The sequence below is a fragment of the Chelonoidis abingdonii genome, chromosome 5, assembly GCF_003597395.2.
Source record: "Chelonoidis abingdonii isolate Lonesome George chromosome 5, CheloAbing_2.0, whole genome shotgun sequence".
Classification (NCBI taxonomy): Eukaryota; Metazoa; Chordata; order Testudines; family Testudinidae; genus Chelonoidis; species Chelonoidis abingdonii.
In genome coordinates this window covers 109,915,947-109,939,400 of record NC_133773.1, presented here as the reverse complement: position 1 = coordinate 109,939,400, position 23,454 = coordinate 109,915,947, and the positions used below count along the sequence as shown (strand labels likewise).

The 23,454-nt window shown below is 40.9% G+C and overlaps 1 protein-coding gene across 3 annotated transcripts in view; it reads left to right on the top strand.

The window, feature by feature from the left end:
* The first annotated feature begins 6,779 nt into the window (after nt 1-6,779).
* The window catches only part of ANAPC4 (anaphase promoting complex subunit 4), a 38,218-nt gene continuing 21,543 nt past the window's right edge, over nt 6,780-23,454 (top strand). The window contains exons 1-15 of one of the 3 annotated variants that reach the window (XM_075066544.1): nt 6,780-7,132; nt 9,236-9,341; nt 10,284-10,416; nt 12,209-12,283; nt 12,443-12,469; nt 12,556-12,600; nt 14,380-14,464; nt 14,946-15,056; nt 15,932-16,015; nt 16,239-16,325; nt 17,715-17,779; nt 17,873-17,915; nt 18,013-18,089; nt 18,576-18,676; nt 18,750-18,801. In XM_075066544.1, the coding sequence (XP_074922645.1) occupies nt 7,025-7,132; nt 9,236-9,341; nt 10,284-10,416; nt 12,209-12,283; nt 12,443-12,469; nt 12,556-12,600; nt 14,380-14,464; nt 14,946-15,056; nt 15,932-16,015; nt 16,239-16,325; nt 17,715-17,779; nt 17,873-17,915; nt 18,013-18,089; nt 18,576-18,676; nt 18,750-18,801 (1,199 nt within the window). In that variant the 5' untranslated portion in view covers nt 6,780-7,024. The remainder of the gene's footprint in view (nt 7,133-9,235; nt 9,342-10,283; nt 10,417-12,208; nt 12,284-12,442; nt 12,470-12,555; nt 12,601-14,379; nt 14,465-14,945; nt 15,057-15,931; nt 16,016-16,238; nt 16,326-17,714; nt 17,780-17,872; nt 17,916-18,012; nt 18,090-18,575; nt 18,677-18,749; nt 18,802-23,454) is intronic. The other 2 variants (XM_032806609.2, XM_032806607.2) reach the window with 2 other exon arrangements.

The window sequence follows — 23,454 nt, the reverse complement described above, 5'->3', positions numbered from 1 at the left end:
GAGCCTCCGCAGGCTGCATGTTGTGCAGGCCTGCTATAGAATGTCCTTAAAATAATTCCTAGACGAGTGCCCCTTGTTATAATATTTTTAAATGAGAGATTTTTTAAATAAACAAACTTAAATGTGTAACTTCATTTACTAGTGGCGATGAGTCTCCAGTTCAAGGAAACTCATACAAATTATTCTTGATGCTGTGCTAGACATGAATATAACAAATTCAGAGGAAAATGAAATGAGCAATATATTGGAAAATAAACTTTTTATAACTGTACTTGTTTGATTAATACTAAGTAGATTTGTTTTCTACTTAGTATTAAATATCAAAGATGTCATTGACAATTTTTTCACTGTGTCTGTCTTCTCCCATTTGCCAATACACAATTTCATTGTGCTAAGGTGTGCAAAACAAAATCTTCCACAGGGATAATTTGTCAGGTTTATGAAATCTTGCAACAGAAGTTTCTCTGCTAATTTCAGACCCTGGTCATCTTGCTCTGTTTCTTGGACACAGTGATTGAAACAGATGTAAGAGGGATATAGAAAACACGGTCCTGATTAGTTTGACTTTTCAAGGCTCACAAAATTTCATAATATTTATGCTCAATTTATAGTTTTAAAAGATGATGTTCTCTAATTGCTATTACTGCAAACTCGGTTAGGAATTTGAAAGTTAAGCTCTGTGTTTTTTCTCTTGTCTGCACATAACCAGTATTAAAGATCTGCAATTATAATACATCTATTGATGTGCAAACAAGAAGAAAAATTAATTTTAATTGCCCAGAGCTGTGCTAGTTCTACAAGACTAAAAAGTACTAAATCATTATGGGGTTCAGAGTTGTCTGCTCTGTTTCTGTGCTTTCAAATAACATTATTTATTCAAACATTTTCTAATGTGGAAAATGATTGGGCGTAGACGAAAAGGTGGTGGTTTTTTCAAGTTGATCTGTAACGCTTAAAAGTACCGTAGAATTGTTGGACTGGAAAGAACCTCTAAGTCCAGTCCCCTGCAATCATGGCAGGACTAAGTATTATTTAGACCAGTGTTTCTCAAACTTTTGTATTGGTGACCCCTTTCACACTGCAAGCCTCTGTGTATGACCCTCTTTATAAATTAAAAACACTTTTAAAAATGTTTAACGCTATTATAAATGGCGGAGGCTGACAGCTTGTGACCCCACCATGTAATAACCTCACAACACCCAATTTGAGAACCACTGATCTAGACTGTCCCTGAGAGGTATTTGTCTAATCTGCTCTTAAAAATCTCCAGTGATGGAGATTCCACAACTTCCCTGGGCAATTTATTCCAGTGCTTAGCCACTCCCTCCTCCTTTAACAACCTTTTATGCACTTGAAAACTGTTATGTCTCCTCTCAATCTTCTCTTCTCCAGACTAGACAAACCAAGTTTCATTCTTCCCTCATAGGTCTTCTAGACCTTTAATCATTTGTGTTGCTCTTCTCTGGATTATCTTCAATTTGTCCATATCTTTCCTGAAATGTGGTGCCCAGAACTGAACACAATTCTCCAGTTGAGGCCTAATCAGCATGAAGTAGAGTGGCAGAATTATTTCTCGTGTCTTGCTGACAACACTCCTGCTAAAACATCCCAGAATTATTTTTGCCTTTTTTTGTGACAACAGTATCACACTGTTGACTTGTACTTAGCTTGTGATCCACTCTGAGCCCCAAATCCCTTTCTGCAGTACTTCTTCCTAGGTAGTAATTTCCCATTTTGTATGTGTGCAATTGATTGTTCCTTTCTGGGGGTGCTGGGGCAGCTGGGGAGGGAGGGCAGGCTAGTAGCTGCATGGGGGGGGGGAGTCTCTGGGTTCTGGGGAGAGAGGCAAGGCCTGGGGTTCACCCGCCGCCCATGGTTACAACCCTGGTTTATTCCACTTTCTTGATTGCAAAACATCAGTTTGGGTTTTATACTACAATTTTTTGGGTTGGTTCATAGGTTTAATTATCAGATATTCACACCAATTTTGTTTTCTAGCAGTCAGAGCCAGCTTTTAGCCAATTCAACCGATTCCCCAGTCTTCGGCAGCATTTTGGCAGCAGGGGGGTCCGCTCCAGGGGTCTTCGGCAGCATTTTGGCGGCGGGTGGTCCTTCGGTGCTACGGAAAACCCAGAGCCCCGGACCGCCGCCGAGTATTCCAATCAGCCCCACAGGTCTTAAAGCTGGCCCTGGTAGCAGTGTAAGTTTCAAAGTTGAGTGCTAGACTGAATTAAAGTTTTTGTTTGTTTCTAAGTTTATAAAGCAGGCAAATACCTTGTTCTGAGTGCTCTAACCTTTTACAGCCAACTTTTGCTTTTCTGTAAATGTTTGTTAATATGATCTTTCAGATAAAAGACCAATCACTCAGAGTCAGGCCTGGGACTGGTCTACACTACAGCGTTAGGTCGACGTAAGCCAGCTTATGTCGACCTAACTGTAAGCCTCTAAACTAAAATGTAACTCCCACCGATGTAACTCACCCACTACACCTTATACACTTACTTAACTCCATCTCTATGAGAGGCATAGTGCTTAAGTCTATGCAGTTAGGTCAATGCAGGGTCAGTGTCAACACTGTGTTGCTTACATTGATGCCTCTCAGAAACTATCCTACGATGCCCCACATTGGCAATTAAATCAGTCAAGTGCTCCTAGTGAGGTCGCACGCTGCTGACAACAGGAACGTAGTGAGGACATGTAAAACTGATTCAATTACTGCGGCAGCTGTACATCAATGTAACTTAGGTTGACTGACTTTTGCACTGCAGACGTGCCCTCACCCAGCTCAAATTGCATTCTAGATCTTACACCAAAAACAATACTGGGAGCCAATTCTATTGTTACCTGAGGTCTTGCTGAACCCAAAGTTCTTGGTAACTTTACTCTTTGTGAGGCGATGGCAGGAAATAATGGGGACGTGGCTGTTCGACCAATAGACATTTGATGCAAGCAGGCAAACATAAGTGCTTTCACACAAAGCCTCTACTTTATTTAGTCTCCAGCACTTACATATGTCTTACAAATTACCCCCTAGATTCATATTTACCTAGGGTCATGCAAATGTCCAGTGGCTGGCTTTCTGTCTGTAGGGGAACTTGAGAGGTGTCCAAGCATTCAAGTGTCCAGATTTCTTCCTACTCAACAGAAGCTATGTTACGTGTGGAGTTTTCCAGCCTGTCAGGTGGGAATTTTCCATTAGGTAACAAGCTGTATTTCACATAGAAATATTTAACTATTGCCAGAATTTCCATCTTGCAAAACCATATACTTTGGAAAAAACTCAATCAGAAGGGCACAGGGTCATGTTAACTCCTCTTCGTCATTCACTTCCCCCCTCTCCTGGTTTGTTAATTGTGCTAAGACTTCAGAAAGGCCTCAACAGTCTGAAGTTTTCACCCAACATGTCACCTTCATTCTAACCTCGCTACCTATACCAAAGCAACATGCTGGCAATGCTGAGTGAGCCAGACAGTGTGTGTGCATTAGGTTCTTATCCTCCGTCCAGCTGAGCCACTAGGGCTTCAGATCTCTAGTACAAGGATTGACCAATAAATTCTCCTAAGGGAGGTGTTCCACCCACAGGAGGAAGAGGAGGGGGGAAGTACTTTCCTGTAAAAAGGGATTCAAGGGTTGCTTTATGAGGAATTTTATACAAAAGGTAGTAAGAATTAAGGTGCAAATGCCCAGTCATTCCCTCTGCATATGAAAAGAGGAAGGTTAATAGCACCGGGTAGGAACCTGCCTTAGGACAACAAGAAACACTGGCATAGCAGGCCTGATTTGTATTTCCTTCCTACCGCTCTTCAAATGCAAGTCAGCATAGAGGTTCAACACTGCCTACTATTTTGAGCCTACATAGCTCATTAGCTCTTTTCATCACCCCACCTCTTATAACCCTCCCTACTTCCAAAAACGCCACCCTAAACTATTAGCAGGCTAGACCTCACAAAGTTTTACCCCAAACCAGAAAGAGGAAAGCTTATTCTACCCAGCAGCCATTGCTGCCCTAGCACACACATACAAGTGCTTTCATTTCTGTTCACACTCTTATTTGTAATGCAAAGCTCACCAATGTAAAGCCTTCTTCCTTATTCCTGGACTGCTGTATCAAGTTATGGTGACCACCACTGACCTGCCTCTCTCTGAAGAAGCATTAAGCCGGGAGCTTAACAACACGTTTCAATGTAAGGCTCCATCTGATGGACTCTTTCCTCAGTCTCCTTGGCATATTTCCTTCCACACTCTCCCCCTCCTTGTTTACTTATGCCAAGTCCTGCAGTGCTTCATTTGGCACTAGATTCTCTGGGAGAGAAAAAGTGCACCATAAATCTCATGCAATGACTGCTCCAGTTACCAGGCTACCGGCGAGGGAGAGTAGCCTGTTTCCACAGTCAATCTTGCTACTGGGCCTTTCAGGAAGAGACATTTGTAAATGTGTGTCAAAGGGTGTGTGTGTGTGTAAAAAGCTCTGCTTGATCCTTAGCAGGATGGAAGGAAAAGTGTTTTCCTAAGGGTATGTCTACACTATGAAATTAGGTCGATTTTATAGAAGTTGATTTTTTAGAATTCGATTTTATACAGTCTATTGTGTATGTCCACACTAAGCACATTAAGTCAGTGGACTGCATCCCCACTACCTTGGCTAGCATCGACTTACAGAGCGGTGCACTGTAGGCAGCTATCCCACAGTTCCTGCAGTCTCCGCTGCCCACTGGAATTCTGGGTTAAGCTCCCAATGCCTGATGGGGCAAAAACTTTGTCGCAGGTGGTTTGAGGTACATGTCGTCAGGCCACCCTTCCTCCTTTCATGAAAGCTACGGCAGACAATCATTTTGTGCCTTTTTTCCAGGGTCCCATCCGCCGGCCCCACTCAGCCTGCTGCCTGCCTGATCGATCGGAACTAGGGCTCTGTCCGCCAGCTCCTGCCAGCCACTGTCCAGCTCAGCCCCGCTCAGCTGGCAGACTTCGGTGAGGTCGATCAGGGGTGCCTGGACAGACATGATTATTCTCCTCTTAGAGCACCGAATGGGAGTGACTCCAAGTCATTCTCTTCTTTAAGTTTTGTCTCATGGAGATTCAGTCTGCCTGGAATATCATGCAAGCTGGAGGCTTCTACTTCAGGCTACTACCCCAGCCTGCCCCTTGCTCCCATGGCTTATCATGAAGCCTGGACAGTAGTAAGGAGCAGTTCAATCTGTGGAATGACAAATCCAGAACGAAGGATTGCACTCTATGGGCCATGTTCAGATCATTTCAGAGTCCTAGATAGCATTTAGTCCCTATAAAAGGCTTCATGAAAATTTTCCCCTGCCCCTAACAAAAATGTTAATTTATCAGAGCAGCTGAAAGGGTAAGGAACCCAAGACTATAACTTAGAGAGAGTTTCCATATTATTTAACTCATAATTGATATAACTCAAAGTAAAATTTCACAGCGCGGTCTGTTCTAAGACTAAAAATGCAGGAGCGGAGTCAGAAAAAGGAACAGCGACCTGTTTTCACCGTTTCAAAACAGGGACATTTCACGTGTTAAGTGAACGTGAAAACTCCTACACTACAGGACTTTTGTGTGTTAGGTGAATGTGATAACCACTACACTACGAGCTTCTCTTTTTTTTTTTGCCAGACTTTGCCAAATGCACAGGACTGTTTTCTCTGGCTACAGAAGCTACCTAATACAATGTCTTTATCTATGGCTTTCCTGCTCACAAAGCGGTCATGCTCCCACCCAAAGCTGACACAGCGCTGAGTGCATGTGACACAGCAACATGGCTCAGGCAGGATCGCTAGCGAGACATGATACTTTTGCCGTTAAGCAAACACAGCAACTCTTTCCAGGCCTCTGCCACTGAATGCCTCCATGCCTTACGCTGTGCCCTATTAGTGCGGGATGACTGCATGAGCTTGGAAAACATGTAATTGCAAGGGCGTTTTTTTTTTTTTTTTTTTGCCTTCTAATCTGCGATCTCAGGGACAGAGCTGATCAGGGGAGCATAGAAACATTTTAGGGGGACTGCATGATCACCTGTGCTGCTGAGTTCGCCATGCTGGCTAAACAGCAAATGAAATTCAAAAGTTCCCGGGGCTTTTCCTGCTACCTGGCTAGTGCATCTGAGTTCCAAGTGCTGGCCAGAGCGGTCACAATGGGGCACTCTGGGCTAGCTCTTGGATGGCAATACCATCAAACTGTGTGCACACTACAACAAATTCAACCCAGCGATGTCGATTTCAGCGCTAATCCTGTCATCAGGGAGGAGTACGGAAATCGATTTTAAGAGCTCTTTAAGTTGACAAAAATGGCTTCCTCATATGGATGGGTGCAGGGTTAAATTGATCTAACACTGCTAAATTTAACCTAAACTCCTAGCGCAGACCAAGGCTTCTACTTGTTCCCAGCTGACTCAAAGGCAACCGTGCAACCGGACTAACACTCAAGGAGGAGCGTCCGCACAGGCCGCTGCAGCAGTTGCGTAACCCAGTTAAAATCCCCCGCCCCTTAGGTTGGTATCGCAAGCGCCCCGCGAGATAAGGGGCTTTCTGTGGCCCGAGCAGCAGCGGATGGGTCCCCGCCCCCGCAGCACGCCAGGGCTCGCCCCAAGGTTCTGGCCATCCACCCGCTCGGGTCCGTAAGCGGCCTCGGCTGGGGCCAGCGACCCGTGTCCCAGGAGCTGCCCCAGCGCAGTCCCAGGCGTGAGGCGCTGGCGCTTGCCAGGCTCCCCGGCACAGGCGGCCCCTCCGCGCCGCACGGCGGGCTTGTGAGGCGGAGCCCGGCGGCCGCGCAGTGACGAGGGAAGGGCGGCCCGGAACTCGGGGAGGCGGGAGAGCCGGGGCGGAGCTGCGTTGTGTGGGCAGCGGCCCGGTGAACCCGAGCTCCCCTCTGTCTGCTGGCCCTGGGCGCGGAGCGGGGCTGCCGGGGATAGGGCGGGTTTAAGGGGACGGGGACGGAGATCGGGGGTGAGAGAAGGGGGCTTCCGAGCAGGCTGTGCCCCGAGCTGGTGTGCGGGTGCAGAAGCCGCCCGCCCGCCATGCCTGCTTTCCGGCAGGTCGGGGAGAAGCAGCTTCCCCAGCAAATTATCTTCATGGCCTGGTCTCCCAAGAGGGATCTCATCGCCCTTGTGAACAAAGTGGGGGAGGTAAGGCGGGGCCGGGGAAGCGGGGGTGTGACAGACGGGGGGCAGCTGGAGCCTGAGGGTCCGGCTCAGCGAGCTGGAAATGGTGGGTAGAGAAACCGCCTCCTTAGACAGGGCTGCTGGGATCTCTCCTGCTAGGGGCCGCGGGGTCCCCTGGCTGACAGTCCGTCTCCGCTCACAGCGAGGGGCCTGCTGCCTGCTCCCTCCGCCAGCCGTTCCCTTAGGGTTCACCACACAGGGCTCGGCTCCGTGGGTCCAGTCCAGTGCCACGTACCTGGTTCTCCAGAGGGAAAGGACTCGAGTCTCCCCCCTTGCTAGCTGGGCAGTGCTGTGCCAGGAGGTAGCATTGGTTACCCTCAATGGTCGCTACTGACATATCCAAAACATGCCTCCTGATTCCTTATGGCCTCGTCAGACACGTGAATAGTGGTGCATACCTGTCTCCAGTCTTAGTGTGGCGTGTATCTGTATGAGTGTGGGGTTTTTGTTTAAACCCTTCACATGAGAATGACGTGGTAAGTGACCTAGGTTTACCATGTTGGCAGTTCCAAGGCATTTTTTTAGCTGGACAGCTAATTTAGCCAAGAACTGTGTTTTTCCATGCTGGCTGCATGGCATAGTTGCCAACATCTGTTCAGGAGAGACTCAGGTTTACAGTTGCTGCTTGATGTGTTGCAAGGCAGAATTTAGTGGAACAGTGGTGTGAAGAATCTGGCGCAATGCCTGAACATGCTATATCTGAATCTGTCTCAAATGTTCAGTCTCCGATGACTTTGGGAAATATCCTGTTTTCCTAAAGTGTTTTTTAAAATTGCTTGCTGATTGTCTTCCTGTCTTGTGTTCTCTCACAATCCTGATGTTCTTCAGATGTGTTCTGGAAAAGGAGTATCATTTAAATGTTCATCCCATCACTACAAGATTCTGTACTCATCTTCAAAATGTTCAGGTTAAGATCCCCGGGAGTGAAGAGCAATAGTTGCTGTTGGGGGTGAAATGGGTATATTGTCTCTGTGTGTTTTTTTTCACTATATATGTGGGCCTTTGTCCTCAATATAATAGTTCTTGTATATTGGGCCAAAAATACTTTGTGATAGGAGAATTTTTGCCATTACTTTATCCTTTCTATTTTTTTTAACAGTCTAAGTAAATGGTAATTCCTAGCAGAATGCCTGGTTTTTTCATGTGTCCCAGCAGAGTTCTTGTTTTTGTGTGTGATTTAACAAGTGTTTAAAAGTTTAATTTATATTTAAAATAATTTTAAAACCAATAAAAGCATAAAAAACTAGTTAGTGGTGGAGAGGCAGTCTGTATGTCCTGGAACAACATGTTGTATATCTCAGTTTCTTTCTTGAGGTAAGGTAATTCAGAGCTTCCCTTGCCAGTTTGCGACGTATTGCTTCTGATCTTATGGCAGTACTGTCCGCTATGACAGAAACAACCCCCCTACCCTATCAGAGAGCATTTTTTTAAATATCTTTTTTTTTCTCTGTCTCTCTCTCTCTCTCAGTTCCTGTTTTCCTTGTTTCCCTCTCTCCCGCCACAACACATTCTTTTTTGTTAAAAACTCCACTTTTTACCAGTGGTTTTCAGCCTGTGGTCCACAGACCCATGCAGGTCTGCATAGTATGCCTAAGATTTCCAAAAGGATCTACACCTCCATTTGAAATTTTTTTGGGTGTCCGCAAATGAAAAAAGCTTAAAAACCACTGCTCTACCCTTTGGTCTCCTCATGATAAATCTGGCTATGAATGGAAAGATCAATTGCAATGCTTCCACAATACAGTTACTATCTGTGATGGGGAGGCCTCTCAAAATACCATATTATTCCGATTAGCCAGGCTGATTGTAGACTTCAGGTCTTAACCAAAAACTTATTTTCCTTGTTTTGTAGTAGACAGTATGCCCAGAACTGTGTGTATGTATGTGTGTGTGTGTGTGTGTAGAATGACTGCTTTCTTGATACAAATACTTCTAGATCTGACTTCAGGATGTGGGGATTTATTTAAGTCTGATAAAAAAGAGTGCATCTTTAGTGGCTGACTTACAAAATATTGTTAAAGGAGGAAGATGTTCAAGTTTTCTACATTTAATCTGTCTGCTTTTCAGGTTTTACTTCACCGACTTGCAAACTTTCAACGAGTTTGGAGTTTGCCACCAAATGAAAATACAGGGAAAGAGGTTGCAGCCCTTGCCTGGAGACCAGATGGCAAAAGTAATGTTAAATATATGATGCTTTGTGCTGCAATAAAAATGGTGTTGGAAATAAAAAAAAAACAACAAACCTTTAGTGAACACAGTACCAACTATCTCGAAAAGAAAATACCCACTACAAAGTATTAAGAAAAGGGTAGCTTAATTTTTTGTAGCAGTACTGTTAAAGTGTTAGTGAAAGATACCCCTTTGATGTGTGATGTAATGTATAAAGAATGGCCAGATTACTGGGCACTGAAGTAACAGGTGAAATCTAAAATCTGATTGCAATTATGAGAATATTATTATTCAAATTGCATGGCACAATTTTTAAACTCTTAATAGTGCAAAGATGTTCCATATCAATCAGCCATCTGCATATGAATGAGCAGAATCTCCAATTATATTATGAACTGGTGTTCTTTGGGAATGAATTCGTTCAAAAAGATGAATATAGTAATGTAAATCCTTATGCAAATATTGAATATTAGTGTCAGTGTTCTAATCAAGTAGGGATGAGTTCTTATGAGAATCTTAGGATTATGTTATGTTGCCATAAAATATCCTTGCTAATTGAACAGTCTCTCTCAGATGTGTGTTTGGCACCAAATTTGCTAATTCTTTCATCTATGCTTATCTTATGTTTTCTCCCATGAGTAACAGTAAGCTAAGCATGGATTTAGGTTAAACATGTGCATAAGCCTTTGCAGGATCAGGTCATTTGTCAGGTGTGATCCAATATGCCATTTTAAAATAAAAAAATTGACTTCAAGTCTGCTTTTTAGTAAGATGGTTTAAAATTAGAAGTGAAAGTAATGTACTATAAATAGAAAAGGAGAAAATTGTGTATAGCATTTGGATTTAATGACGGAAGAATCATTACATTTCCTAGCTTGTCGTATGTTTGAAGTAGCTGCAATGTTTTGTGTGTTGATTGTTTAACGTTATTCTGTTACTTCTCAAGTTTTGGCTTTCGGCCTAGCTGATACCAAGCGTGTGATCCTGTGTGATGTAGAAAAGCCTGAAAGCTTACACTCTTTCTCAGTGGATGCTCCTATTACTTACATGCATTGGATGGAAGTAACTGAAGAAAGCAGGTAGTTCTAAAACTTTACAGTTAAATAGTGGAATATAGTAGTTATGCAAAAAAAAGTAACTTTGTCTCACAGCTCAGTCACTTTTCCCACCATCTCATTAAAAAATCCCCTTTTTTGTTTCTAGTGTAGGTTTTACATATATTTATTGATAAAAATGCCGTTCTAGTGCTGTGTCTGATATTTTTGTTTTCTAGTTATAAGAACAAGAACACTTTTAATAGTATCTTGTGCATCCATTTATTAATTTATAGTTTTATTATAGCTTATTTATATAGATATATGAGCTAGTATTGCCTTGCATAATTGCTGCTCAGTTTATGTAATGGTGCTGTTCTAATAATCAATCAATAATCAATATCAAACTTATTGCTGTAATCTGCTTCATTGTACCTGGACAATGGAAGGTGATAAATTTAAAATAATATTTTATCCACATTTTCAAGAATTGTAGTGATTTGTTTATTTTTAATGCATTGTTGGAAGTCCTAGAGTTATTGGAAGTGCTGTCTTCATTACCTTTATATCTCAGGACATACGAGTACCCCTGTTGTCTTAGAATTTGTGTGCCATTAGTCGTAAATTGTGCTTCCGTTCACTCTATGACATTTGCACAGATATGATATGTGCCCTCCATAGTTCCACATGCCATAGAGGAAGATGGAGGCATCCCCGCACCCATTTCTGTGTCCTCACAAACCCTTCTACATTGACTGTATTAAAAACCCAAGAAGTTCCATAAACAAAAATTTTGTTTAAAAGGGATTGAGGCTAGGTAACTGTGACGTTCTTCCCCCTCTCCTCAAGCACAAACCCTGAACCGGAAAGGAAATATTAAGCTTGGGGATATCTTTTAACCATAGGCTAATACCCTCGTGGCCTGTTTCCAAACTCAGCATCTTCGTAAGTAACTTTCTGCAGAATATGTTGTGGGTTTCCTCAATCTCTCTTTACAGTAATCTCTACATAATTTTAATTGCAGCCTCATGCATCCAGCATAAACACACAAAATGCTGGACACTTAACTTATGGATATACGTTAACCTGAAATGAGGTTGTAAATAAGGCTTTGCTTTAGACTGAGGAGTCTTTCTGTTGTCTTCAGTGGGCTTTGGATCAGACCCATAGGCTCATGCTAGGAAGTATTTAAAGCTCTTCAGGGCAGGAGAAATATATATATATTTGGTGTTTGTACATTATCTAACACAGTAGAGACCTGTGCTCTATGATCAGGACCCCACACACCTTTGGAATGCAAATAATTAATAACGATGGAAGATTTGGGAAGCAAATCACTGAACCAGCAAATATAAACTTGTTCTTCCCCTTTCTATGTGGGAAACGCTAAGCCAAAAGGAGAGGATATAAAAACAAAAAGAGAGCTCACTAGCTGTCTTGTATTGATGTGATTGTGTTTTTAAAAGTGTATACACGCTACCTTGATATAACGCTACCCAATATAACATGAATTTGGATATAACGCGGTAAAGCAATGCTCCGGGGCGGAGGGGTGGGGGAAGCTGCACACTCTGGTGGATCAAAGCAAGTTCACTATAACATGGTTTCACCTATAACGTGGTAAGATTTTTTGGCTCCCAAGGACAGTGTTTTATCGAGGTAGAGGTGTATTTAGAAAACAAATGATATGCTTGTGAGATTTGTAACTCTTTGAACATACATGATATGTTGAATCTAAATTACTACCTGGCATTTATTTTATTTTTTTTAAACTTTTTACTATTTTTCAAGTCTGGCAGCGAAGGCAAAGACATTTTAATAATTTCTTCTTTTTCAGTGTTCTCACTTCATTTTATAATGCTGAGGATGAGTCAAACCTTCTCCTACCTAAATTACCTGCATTGCCAAAAAAGTAGGTGTTAAATTAAAAAGCCTAAATATCTTAATTTGTCATTTAGTGTCATTTTTTGGGTTCTTTGTGTTTAATAGTACACAACTGTTCTGCAGTAAATAAGAAGACATCTTTACTGAAGGCACTTATTTCTCAAACTTTATTTTGACTTCAATTTAGCTACAGTACCACTGCAAAAATTTTCAGGTAAGAACCAATGACTTCATATGTTTTCTTGTAATGATACATATGATTGCCTATGGGTTACCATAAACACATTTTTATATTTGTAGTGAAGAAAAATCAGATGAGATTATGAAGCTCTTGGGTGATGTAAGGTAAGTATTGTTCTCTGAAATCTGTTTTTTAAAAAAAGCAAAAACCAGCAAGTTTGGATTTAAAATAATTTGTAACTTTTTTTCTTAATGGCAACTACAAAAGGGGTGGCAGGAAAGTCGCTTGTCTTTTATGAAGTGTAAAGAAGGATTTAATTGAATCAAGTCTCTCTTTTTGTCGGAGGACTCAATGAAGGAATATAGAACTGAAGTGGGCTCTTTATCACCCTTTAACTGAAGGAGAGGGAGAGGTGGCTGAACATTTCACAGAGAGCTTTCTTTTAAATTGTCTTAATCTTGAGTTAAATACATGTTAAGCAAAACCAAAATGTTCCGGAGTCTGGTGAAGAATCCCTTCATCTCTCAGTGATCATTTTTTTTAAGTTTTTTGTGATGTCATAGTTCAGCTAATTCTCCATTCCGCCAAAGAATCCATTAGCAAAAAAAACCCCAAAACCTCAGACCTGGTTAATAAACATTAAGCATAAAAATTCTTGTAAAAAACACACTTTGTCTCATGGCAGTGTAATTACAATCACTTTAAAGCTAGCCTATTTAAAACAAATGGAAGTAATGGGTATTCTTTAACACCATCTGCCCTTTTTTTGTCTCCCCCATTTGCAGCTTGGATAGGTCCTCTTCTTAGGCTAGAGAAATATGCTCTCAAATACACCATAGAATATCAGGGTTGGAAGGGACCTTAAGAGGTCATTTAGTTCAACCCCTGCTCAAAGCAGGACCAATCCCCGGACAGATTTTTGCCCCAAATCCCTAAATGGCCCCTTCAGGGGTTGAACTCACAACCCTGGCTTTAGCAGGCCAGTGCTCAAACCACTGAGCTGTCTCCCCCTGTTTTAAAAATAGTTAACTGCAGCTTCCTCCTCATCTTCTAATATAATCAGAAAAAAAATCTCTGTTGACCTGTTTTTGCAGGGAATGTTTTGTTTGTTACTTCAGGAGGGCCTGAAACCACTTGGAAATATGGTCAATGCTTATTCAGTTTAAAAATACAGCATAAGATTCAGCCCCATCATAGATCACCTACCCCAAAGAGTTTACAATACAGATGGACAGACAAAAGGATGGGCGAGGAAACATAGGCACAGAAAGATTAAGTGAGTTGTCCAAGGTCACACAGCAAGTTAGCATTACATTCAGACAGGAACAAAATGCCAGTCTCTCAGGCCCAGTCCAGTGCCCTGTCCACTGGATGGAATTCCCTCTTCTGTTGCTGTTGGCATTGGTGCTGGTTCTCAAGTGCTACATTTGTTTTCAATTTTCATTGCATTTGAAATTGAGTGGGGCAATGCCATTGTGTGATTGCTGGTGACATGTTCAGAGTTAAATTAAAGTAAAATTAGCTGAATATAAAAGATGATTTAAAAGAATAAATATGTTGTCTACACTTTAGAAAGAAGATGTCTAATTAGGGCGTGTGTATAAATCAAATGTTCTTTCATCACATATCTAATATATCTATACTGATGGCATTGGAGCTAGTAACTTTTTTGTAGAGCTGTTCATTTCTGTTTAAACAATATTTTAATGTATTTGAAATTTTTGTCTTGTTTTAATGTTGACTATATATTGTTGATAATCTTCACGCTACAGACTTTTTGATTACTTTTAAATATTAAATCCTAAGAATAGGTATTCATATGGAATAGAAACAGGAAATCACTAGTTGGCTGACTAGGGTTGTCATAATCCAGTAAAAATGGATTTTTTCCCCCCAAATCTGAACAATTCACTGAGTAATTTCTGTGACTTATTTGTTATCAGGCTAAATGCCCTTGTCCTTGGAGGCAGTTCTGGATTCATCGAGGTTTATGCTTATGGAATGTACAAGATTGCTACAGTAACAGGGGTATGTGTGTTTTTGTTGTTGTTTTTTGCTTTTGTTTTTGTACTTTCTGCATAATTTCTCTTCTTAAAATACACATTATTAGTTAACCACAGTTTTTAGTTCATCTTTGGGAGTGTAAAATATTGCAACTTCAGTATTAATGTGCTTAAAACCCAAAGCAAGGGATAGTTGTGTGGTTTTTATTTGTTTTTTTTTAATTAGCATTCTGTCTGGAAAACTTCAAATCCTGTATAATTTGAAACAAAGTGCACTAATTTAATACTGATCATCCAAAACAAAACAGTAAGCACACATTTTTGCTTCCTCTCATTAGTTGAGACTTCTTCTCTTTTCAGGTGATATTTACACAGAAATAGAATTCAGTTTCTGTTTGAAATAAGGGCATGTGTGTGGTTAAAAATCAGTGTAGTATATGTACTTGTTCTTATGGGGCTATTGAGAAAATGAGATACTTTAACCCCTTTACATGGGACTCTTTCAGGTGGCAGGTTCTTGCCTTGGATTATGCTTTTCTAGTGATCTGAAATCACTATCAGTCGTTACAGAGGTACAAGTTTCCCCAGACAGTGCACCGGAGATTACGTATTTCCAGGTGAGCAAAATGGAGACTGCAAGCGCACAAATGGTGTTTTCTAAATGTTCTGTTAAAATATTAAAACTATTTATTTTTACTACTCATATCAAGCAATTCTAATATATTGTCCTCATTTCTATTTACATAATGATAAATGTTATTTTTATTTCCATCTTCTCTAAAGTCCATGTAATAGTTAGATTTTTTGGATTCTTCATTTTGACTCCAATTGTTGTAATACGTGACTGACAGTGATGAAGCTCTGAAATGTTAGCATTTTTCTGAACAGCAGCCATATTCTAAAGCCTTTTTATATACTGTCTCCTTTCTGCCAAACTAACAACTACACAGTTGTACTATTCCCTATTATAGTGACTCAGATTGCCAAGCCTTTCCATATTGACACAATTTAACAATACTACAGTTAAGATCTCAGTTAGTCTGTGTCTATTACATTGCCTCTATGCCAGTCAAAACACAAAAAACAAGTATCAGATTTCTAAGATGTATAACAAGAATTGGCATAGATATGTTAAGGAAATGTCTGCTTCATCTGTGATCTAAACAACTATTTTATCTGTTGAGTTTAAAAGAGGGAAAATTTAAAATGGAGAATGGACAAGTTTTTGTGGTTTTTGCCTTAATGCACATGATCCAGTCTATTGTAACAAGTATCAGAGGGGTAGCCTTGTTAGTCTGGGTCTGTAAAAGCAGCAAAGAGTTTTGTGGCACCTTATAGACTAACAGCATGCATCCGACGAAGTGGGTATTCACCCACGAAAGCTCATGCTCCAAAACGTCTGTTAGTCTATAAGGTGCCACAAGACTCTTGGCTGCTTCTATTGTAACAGAAACCATCCGATTATAACTGTTGCTTGCCTTGCATATTGCAGCTGGACACCAGTCTGCTATCAGTTTATTTACCTGAGGTAACTCGAATGGCCAGGAAATTTACTCATATTTCAACTCTGCTACAGGTACCTTTTTGTTATGAATTCTTTTTAATACCACAGTTCTTATAGACATTGGATTTTTTAACCCTATTAGTATAAAATACTTGCTTATTTAGGGATTTAGGTTGATTTTTAAGTTAATAGAGCACAGCTTTAGAAATGTAAAGATAAGATTCTTATGAGAACATATGTATGTTTTGTCTGAATTTTAAAAAAGTCACTGCATTAACTTTTATTTGCATTGCAGTATATAAAGTTGTCATTGACATGTATGTGTGAAGCGTGGGAAGAAATATTGATGCAGATGGACTCACGTCTAACCAAATTTGTGCAGGTATTGTGGTATAAGCAATTATTTGGGGAAAGCAGAGAATGAATAGCTTTCTTATTTATATTAAATTATTTCATACCTCAGTTCTGTTTCTTTCATAGAAATCATAGGACTGGAAGGGACCTTGAGAGGTCATGTAGTCCAGTCCCCTGCACTCATGGCAGGACTAAATATTATCTAGACCATCCCTGACAGATGTTTGTCCAACCTGCTCTTAAAATCTCCAATGATGGAGATTCCACAGTCTTCCTAGGCAATTTATTCCAGTGCTTAACCACCCTGACAGTTAAGAAGTTTTTCTTGATGTCCAACTAAACCTCCCTTGCTGCAATTTAAGCCCATTGTTTCTTGTCCTATCCTCAGAGATAAAGATTTTTCTCCCTCTTCCTTGTAACAACCTTTTATGTGCTTGAAAACTGTTGTTATGTCCCCTCTCAGTCTTCTCTTTTCCAGACTAAACAAACCCGATTTTTTTCAATCTTCCCTCATAGGTCTAGACCTTTAATCATTTTTGTTGCTTTTCTCTTAATTTTTCTATATCTTGTATAATGAACAGCTATCACAGGATAATGGTCTCTGTAAATTCAGAAGCAAGCTGGAGTCCATTAGAAATTAATGTATTGCCAAGTGCTTTGAAGTTGAAAAAGCATTGTTTGAGGGTTCAGTAGTATTATCCTGTGACTTTCTAGTCCGATGATGATGATCTACCAATTGACTGTTGTAGATCTCATTATTTTAATGGATTCATGTTCATGCAGTAATGATGGTTGTCCACTAATATAATTATTGGCTGATTGCCTTCTTATTAGATTTATGTTTTCCAGCCTACTGAATATACTTCTGTTAGTGACTGACCAGCCAGTCCATGAAAGTGTACAACTTGAGCAGTATATTTACACTCTTAATTTGTGAGTGACTAAAGTTGAATTCCATTTTTTATAAGCAAATAATTTCCTAACACAGATTCCAATTATCATAACTATTGAACTGGAGCACCTGCAGCTCAGTTCATCTCACTGTCTTTACGTCAAGTAGGAAAAAGTATAGCAGAATATGTATAAGGGAGCTATATCAATGAGATGCTGTTGGAGTGGCATAAATTTTGTAATCCTTGCAAGTATTTAACAAATTAAAAAAATTGTTTGGTAACATAGATTCTGAATTAATAAAATTAATGTTTAAAACTCTTATCACTAATGGAATAAATGTGAAAGTAGTGAACATTTTTTCTATTTTAATCATTGAATTTCCAATGATCAAGAATGCATTTTCAGCGTTCAGTGATGTATTTTGTTTCTCTGTATTTTAAATGAGATGTTTGCAATTCTAATGTCGTATATTTGTAATTAAATAAAAATAATCAGTTTATTTCAGTAATTTTTTGATTAACAGGAAAAGAACACAACCACTTCTGTACAGGATGAGTTTATGCAGCTGCTCTTGTGGGGCAAAGCAAGGTAGTTGCTGCTTGGGTTTTTATATTCCATTTCAACTTGTAAATGCATATTCAGGTTAAAGAAAGAACACTTATTTTTATTTTTGTCATTTAGCCTTGAACTTCAAGCACTTTTAATGAATCAACTAACAGTAAAGGTATGGTAATGTTTACTGTCTTTGAATGGTCTATTTCAGTATCTTTCGTAAGTGTCCTATTAATATATTGTAATGAAGCATGTCTCTTTTCTATCAGGGTTTAAAAAAGCTTGGTCAGTCCATAGAGTCTTCCTACTCCAGTATACAAAAATTAGTCATAAGTCACTTGCAGAGGTAAGTTGTACAGCACATAATGAATTACAGAGATAAATTTATTAGTAAACATTCTTGTAAAAGAAACTGAGCCCATCAAAAACATGACCACTTCTTGCCATGATCATGCAGAGTTTAGTCTGTTATTGTGTGACATCAGAAAACTATAAAATGTAATTTGAATATTAACTCTTATATCCCTAAAATACTGTAAGGGAAAAAATACTTGATTTATATAACTGATTAGTACTAGAAAAGTCTAACATAGTACAGGAAATGTGCTGTAACTGATGTTTAGGGGCTGGGGGCTGTGATTGAAAAAAAGTAAGTAATACTTTTGGACAGAATGCTTGCTTTCTGTAAAATGACAGTAATGTTATATTTGAAAAAATTTTACAAAGTAGGGATGAGAAAGTGCTGTAAAAGAGTAAGATATTATGTATAAAATATTTGTCAGTTAAACAATGAGTCTCCATTTGATTAAGAAATTATGCTTTTCTGTAATAGTGGCTCTGAGGCATTGTTGTACCATCTGAGTGAACTGAAAGGAATGGCATCATGGAAACAAAAGTATGAGTCTCTTGGACTAGACGCAGCAGGAATTGACGGTACAGTAATTGGCTTACTACTTATCACACTGATGTTCATTTTGAAAACTAAAAAGGGTTGCTGTCTTTGCAGATGCTATTACTGCTGTGGGCTCCTTCATCTTGAAAGCAAACGAGCTTCTTCAGTAAGTATTTATTTGGAGATTTGCAACACAATTTAATTTTCAATAGGGCTGTTGATCAATCACAGTTAACTCATGCGATTAACTCAAAAAAAAAAATTAATCGCACTGTTAAACAATAGAATACCAGTTGAAATTTATTTAAATATTTTTGATATTTTCTACATTTTCAAATATATTTATTTCAATTACAACACAGAATACAAAACGTACAGTGGTCACTTTATTTTATTATTTTCTTTACAAATATTTGCACTGTAAAAATGATAAACAAAAAGAAATAGTATTTTTCAGTTCACCTCATACAAATACTGTAGTGCAAGCTCTTTATCATGAAAGTTGAACTTACAAATGAAGAATTACATGCAAAAAATAACTGCATTCAAAAATAAACGATGTAAAACATTAGATCCTCAATCCTACTTCAGCCGAACAAGTTTGGTTACAATTTGCAGGAGATAATGCTGCCCGCTTCTTGTTTACAATGTCACCGGAAAGAGAACAGATGTTTGCATGGCACTGTTGTAGCTGGAGTCGCAAGATGTTTACGTACCAGATGTGCTAAAGATTTATATGTCCCTTCATGCTTCAACCACCATTCTGGAGGACATACACAACATGCTGATGGCAGATTCTGCCTGATAACAGTCCAGAGCAGTACAGACCAACGCATGTTCATTTTCTGCATCTGACTCAGATGCCACCAGCAGACGGTTGGTTTTCTTTTTCTGATGGTTTGGATTCTGTAGTTTCCGCATTGGAGTGTTACTCTTTTAAGACTTCGGAAAGCATGCTCCACACCTCGTGCCTCTCAGATTTTGGACAGCACTTCAGATTCTTAAAATCTGGGGTCGAGTGCTGTAGCCGTTTCTAAAAATCTCACATTGTTACCTTTGCGTTTTATCAAATCTGCTGTGAAAGTGTTTTTAAAACAAACATCAGAGACTGCTATAACATGCAATATATGGCAGAATGCCGGTAAAACAGAACAGGAGACATAAAATTCTCCCCCAAGGAGTTAAGTAACAAATTTAATTAATGCATTATTTTTTTACACGATCATCAGCATGGAAGCATGTCCTCTGGAATGGAGGCTGAAGCATGAGGAGGCATACAAATGTTTAGCATATCTGACATGTAAATACCTTGCAATGCTGGCTACAAAAGTGACATGCGAACACCTATTCTCACTTTCAGGTGACACTGTAAATAAGAAGCAGTCAGCAGTATCTCCCATAAATGTAAACAAACTTGTTTTGTCATAGAGACTGGCTGAACAAGAAGTAGGACTGAGTGGACTTGTAGGCTCTAAAGTTTTACATAGTTTTATTTTTGAATGCAGTTTTTTTTTAATATGTAATTCTACATTTGTAAGTTCAACTTTCATGATAAAGAGATCGCACTACAGTACTTGTATGAGGTGAATTGAAAAATACTATTTCTTTTGTTTATCATTTTTACAGTCCAAATATTTGTAAGGAAAAATAATAATATGAAGTGAGCACTATACACTTTGTATTCTGTGTTGTAGTTGAAATCAATATATTTGAAAATGTAGAAAACCATCCAAAATATGTAATAAATGTAATGGAGGCTGTATCATAATGCATAAGCACATGGACTTGACTTTGCAACCTTAATAATAGTTAACATTAATCTTTTAACCTAGCTAAATTTGTGGGTAATAATATAAAATTTTTGATATTGTTTAGTCCATAGTTCATATTTCAACAAAATTAGTTCTCTTAATGAGTAATTTCCAACAACCAGAGTAGTTTTAAACTTAGCTATATATCACTAACTAATTTTTCTTTCACATAGTTTATGTATATGTAATTTCCTAGGTTATTAGAAAAGTGAACTGAAAAAAATAGAAATTCCATTTGGTGGTATCATCTTGATACTCACATGGATCATCATCAGAGTTGGAACCTTTAGATCCTCTGCCATGTGAGGTAATGGAGTAACAGCAGTAGTAAGCTGTTACCCTCTGTATGGACCAGCACTACAAGAAGATGAGACACACATTTTGCCAATGGGCTTCACATATATTTACTAGCAAGAGGAATGGAGAAACTTAGGAATCTTGAGTTCCATTCCAAGCTCTGGAGGGGAGTATGGTCTAATGGTTAGACACTTCTGTCTGTTCTGCCAGCGGTGATCCCTTCTGCCCCATCCCCTCCAACCTGTCTGTCCTTTCTTTCCCCTACCCTGTCTCCTTGTCCCAGTCCCTTTCTTTTTACTTACCCAATCATCACTCCTCAGACTTTTCATCCTAGTCCATCTCCTTGCCCAGCCAATTCTAGGCTTGCTTTTGGAATCCCATTCTTCCACTGACTACCAGTTTCTCCACTTACCCACACCTAGTCCCAGTCTCCTTTCCCAGCCAGTACCTGACCCATACCTCTCTACCTCACCCCAGTTCCTTGTTTAATCTCTCTCCTCCTTTCTGCCTTCCCATTGGGTCCCAGTCTGCCTCCCTAGCAGGGCCACCCAGAGGATTTAGGGCGCCTGCGGCAAAACAATTTCAGGGCCCCGTCCATAAAAAAAAAATGTTGCAATACTATAGAATACTATATTTTCGTGGGGGCCCCTGCCGAGCCCAGGGCCTGGGACAAATTGCCCCACTTGCCCCCCCTCCCTCCTCTGGGCGGCCCTGCTCCCTGGGCTCCTTGTCTAATGTCAGTCTCGTGCCCTCCATCCTGTCCCTGGTTCACTGTCCCAGGCTTTTTGCCCAGCCAGTCCCTGCAACACCTCATCTGATCTGTGTCTTGTTCCTTCCCTGAAATCTGGCTCCCCACCCAACCAGTCTCAGTTTCTGTCCCCTCTGGACCTAGTCTCACCAAACTTCTTGTCCCAATCTACTCCTTTCACCTCCTTCCTATCTGGCTTTTATCCCCTCTGCATTTGACTCCCAAGGGCATTCTTCACCAAAAAGTTAAAAATTCTGCACACGATATTTTTAAATTTGTGCAAATTCTGCAAGTTTTTATTTATCAATAAATAAATGTGGAGGCTCCAGCATGGCAGTGGGAAGCGCAGGCCACTGGCTGCATAGAGGCTGGAGATCACCCTACAGCCTCCCCCTCCTGGAACACTGATTCGGTGGTGAGGCTGCACCCAACCCTGACACAGTGCAAGGGCTGGGCCTGGCCCCAGAAGCACCTCAGGGTTCTGCTCCTCCATGCCAGGCACAGCATGGTATGGGGCAGGCAGGCTCAAGTGTGGAGGGGCTCAGTGTGGGGAGATCCAGGTGTCGGGTGAGTGTCCCACACAGAAGCCTGTCTGGATGCAGGCAGCTCAGTGTGGGGGTCCAGGTTGTAGGGGGGATCTAGATACACAGACGCTTGTGGTGGTGGTGGGGATTCCAGGTGTAGGAGCAGTGGGACTCTGCAGGGGGATCCAGGTGAAGGTGGTTGGGGCTCAGTGTGGGGGGGAACTCAAAGGGGGGTTCAGCAGGGGTCTGGGTGCCAGGGGTGGTCTGGGTGCAGGGGGGCTCCAAATGCAGGGGTTGAGGTTCAGCGGGGTGGGGTTTGGATATTGAAGGCTGAGGGGGAGAGTTCTGGGTGTATGGGGTGAGGCTTGATGGGAGTGGGGTCTGAGTATGCAGAGGTCCAGATGTAGGGGGTTGGGTGGATTGGGGCGCAGCTCTTGTACAGTGACCCCTTCCCCCATGGTTGAGGAGTGATGGGAGCAGGAAGTAAGGGAGGATGCTAAGCTTCCTGCAGCTGGGGGAAGTTTCTGGGGGTGAGTCTGACCCAGCCCCGGCCACTGCTTGCAGGAGAAGAGGAAGTCCCGTTCTCCCCCCACCTCCAGCTCAGCCAGGACTAGCAGCTGATCTCAGCTCAGGGTAGGAGCCACTGGCTGGGGTGTCCCCAGCCCTGCGGTCATTTACCTTTCCAGTGGCTGCTCTGAGTGCCTGAAATGATGTACCTGCACTGCTAGGAGGGGTGAGTGACTGTTCTTGCAGCTTCCCTTCACTTCCCTGTTAGAAAGTAATTTTTCTGCAGGGAAGCAAAGGACTTTGCGGTGGATGTGAATCTAGCACACACACAGTGGCACAGAATTTCACTAGGAGTAGTATTTGAATCAAATGGCTTCCTCCACCACAGTGTTTAGATGGTGGTAGTATGATTTTTGAGAGCACAGGAGAGAGATTTCCCTGCTCTCAGTTCCAGTGCCTGGCTTAGAGTAGCTGGGAGCAGCAATTACAAGAAAATTCTTACTTCACCACTATAACCCTGGACTGGAGGGAGCATGCGCCACTGCTCTGTGGGGATTGTACATGCACCATCCTGTCATCTATAGGAGCTTTGAGGGGATGGAGCATGCTCAGTGAGGATGGAATCTACAGAGATTTTAGCTGTTAGACTCTAGCAAATCTGTACTGAGCATTTGTGAGCTGTGATTCCCCTCCCCCCCGTGCCCCCGGCTTATAGTTTTGACAAAATATTGGGTGAATTCTCATGTGGACAGCAAAAGGCGTACCCCTAACACAAGTATCTGCCCTCCTTCCAAATTTCAAGTCCCTACTTCAAAACATGACGGTGCTACAACATATCAAAGAAAAGGTGGTCAGAATCTTTTAACTGGGAAACATATTTTTCCCTAGCCTTTTTCTCCAAAATGACTGAACCAGTGTGGCTGAAATTTTCC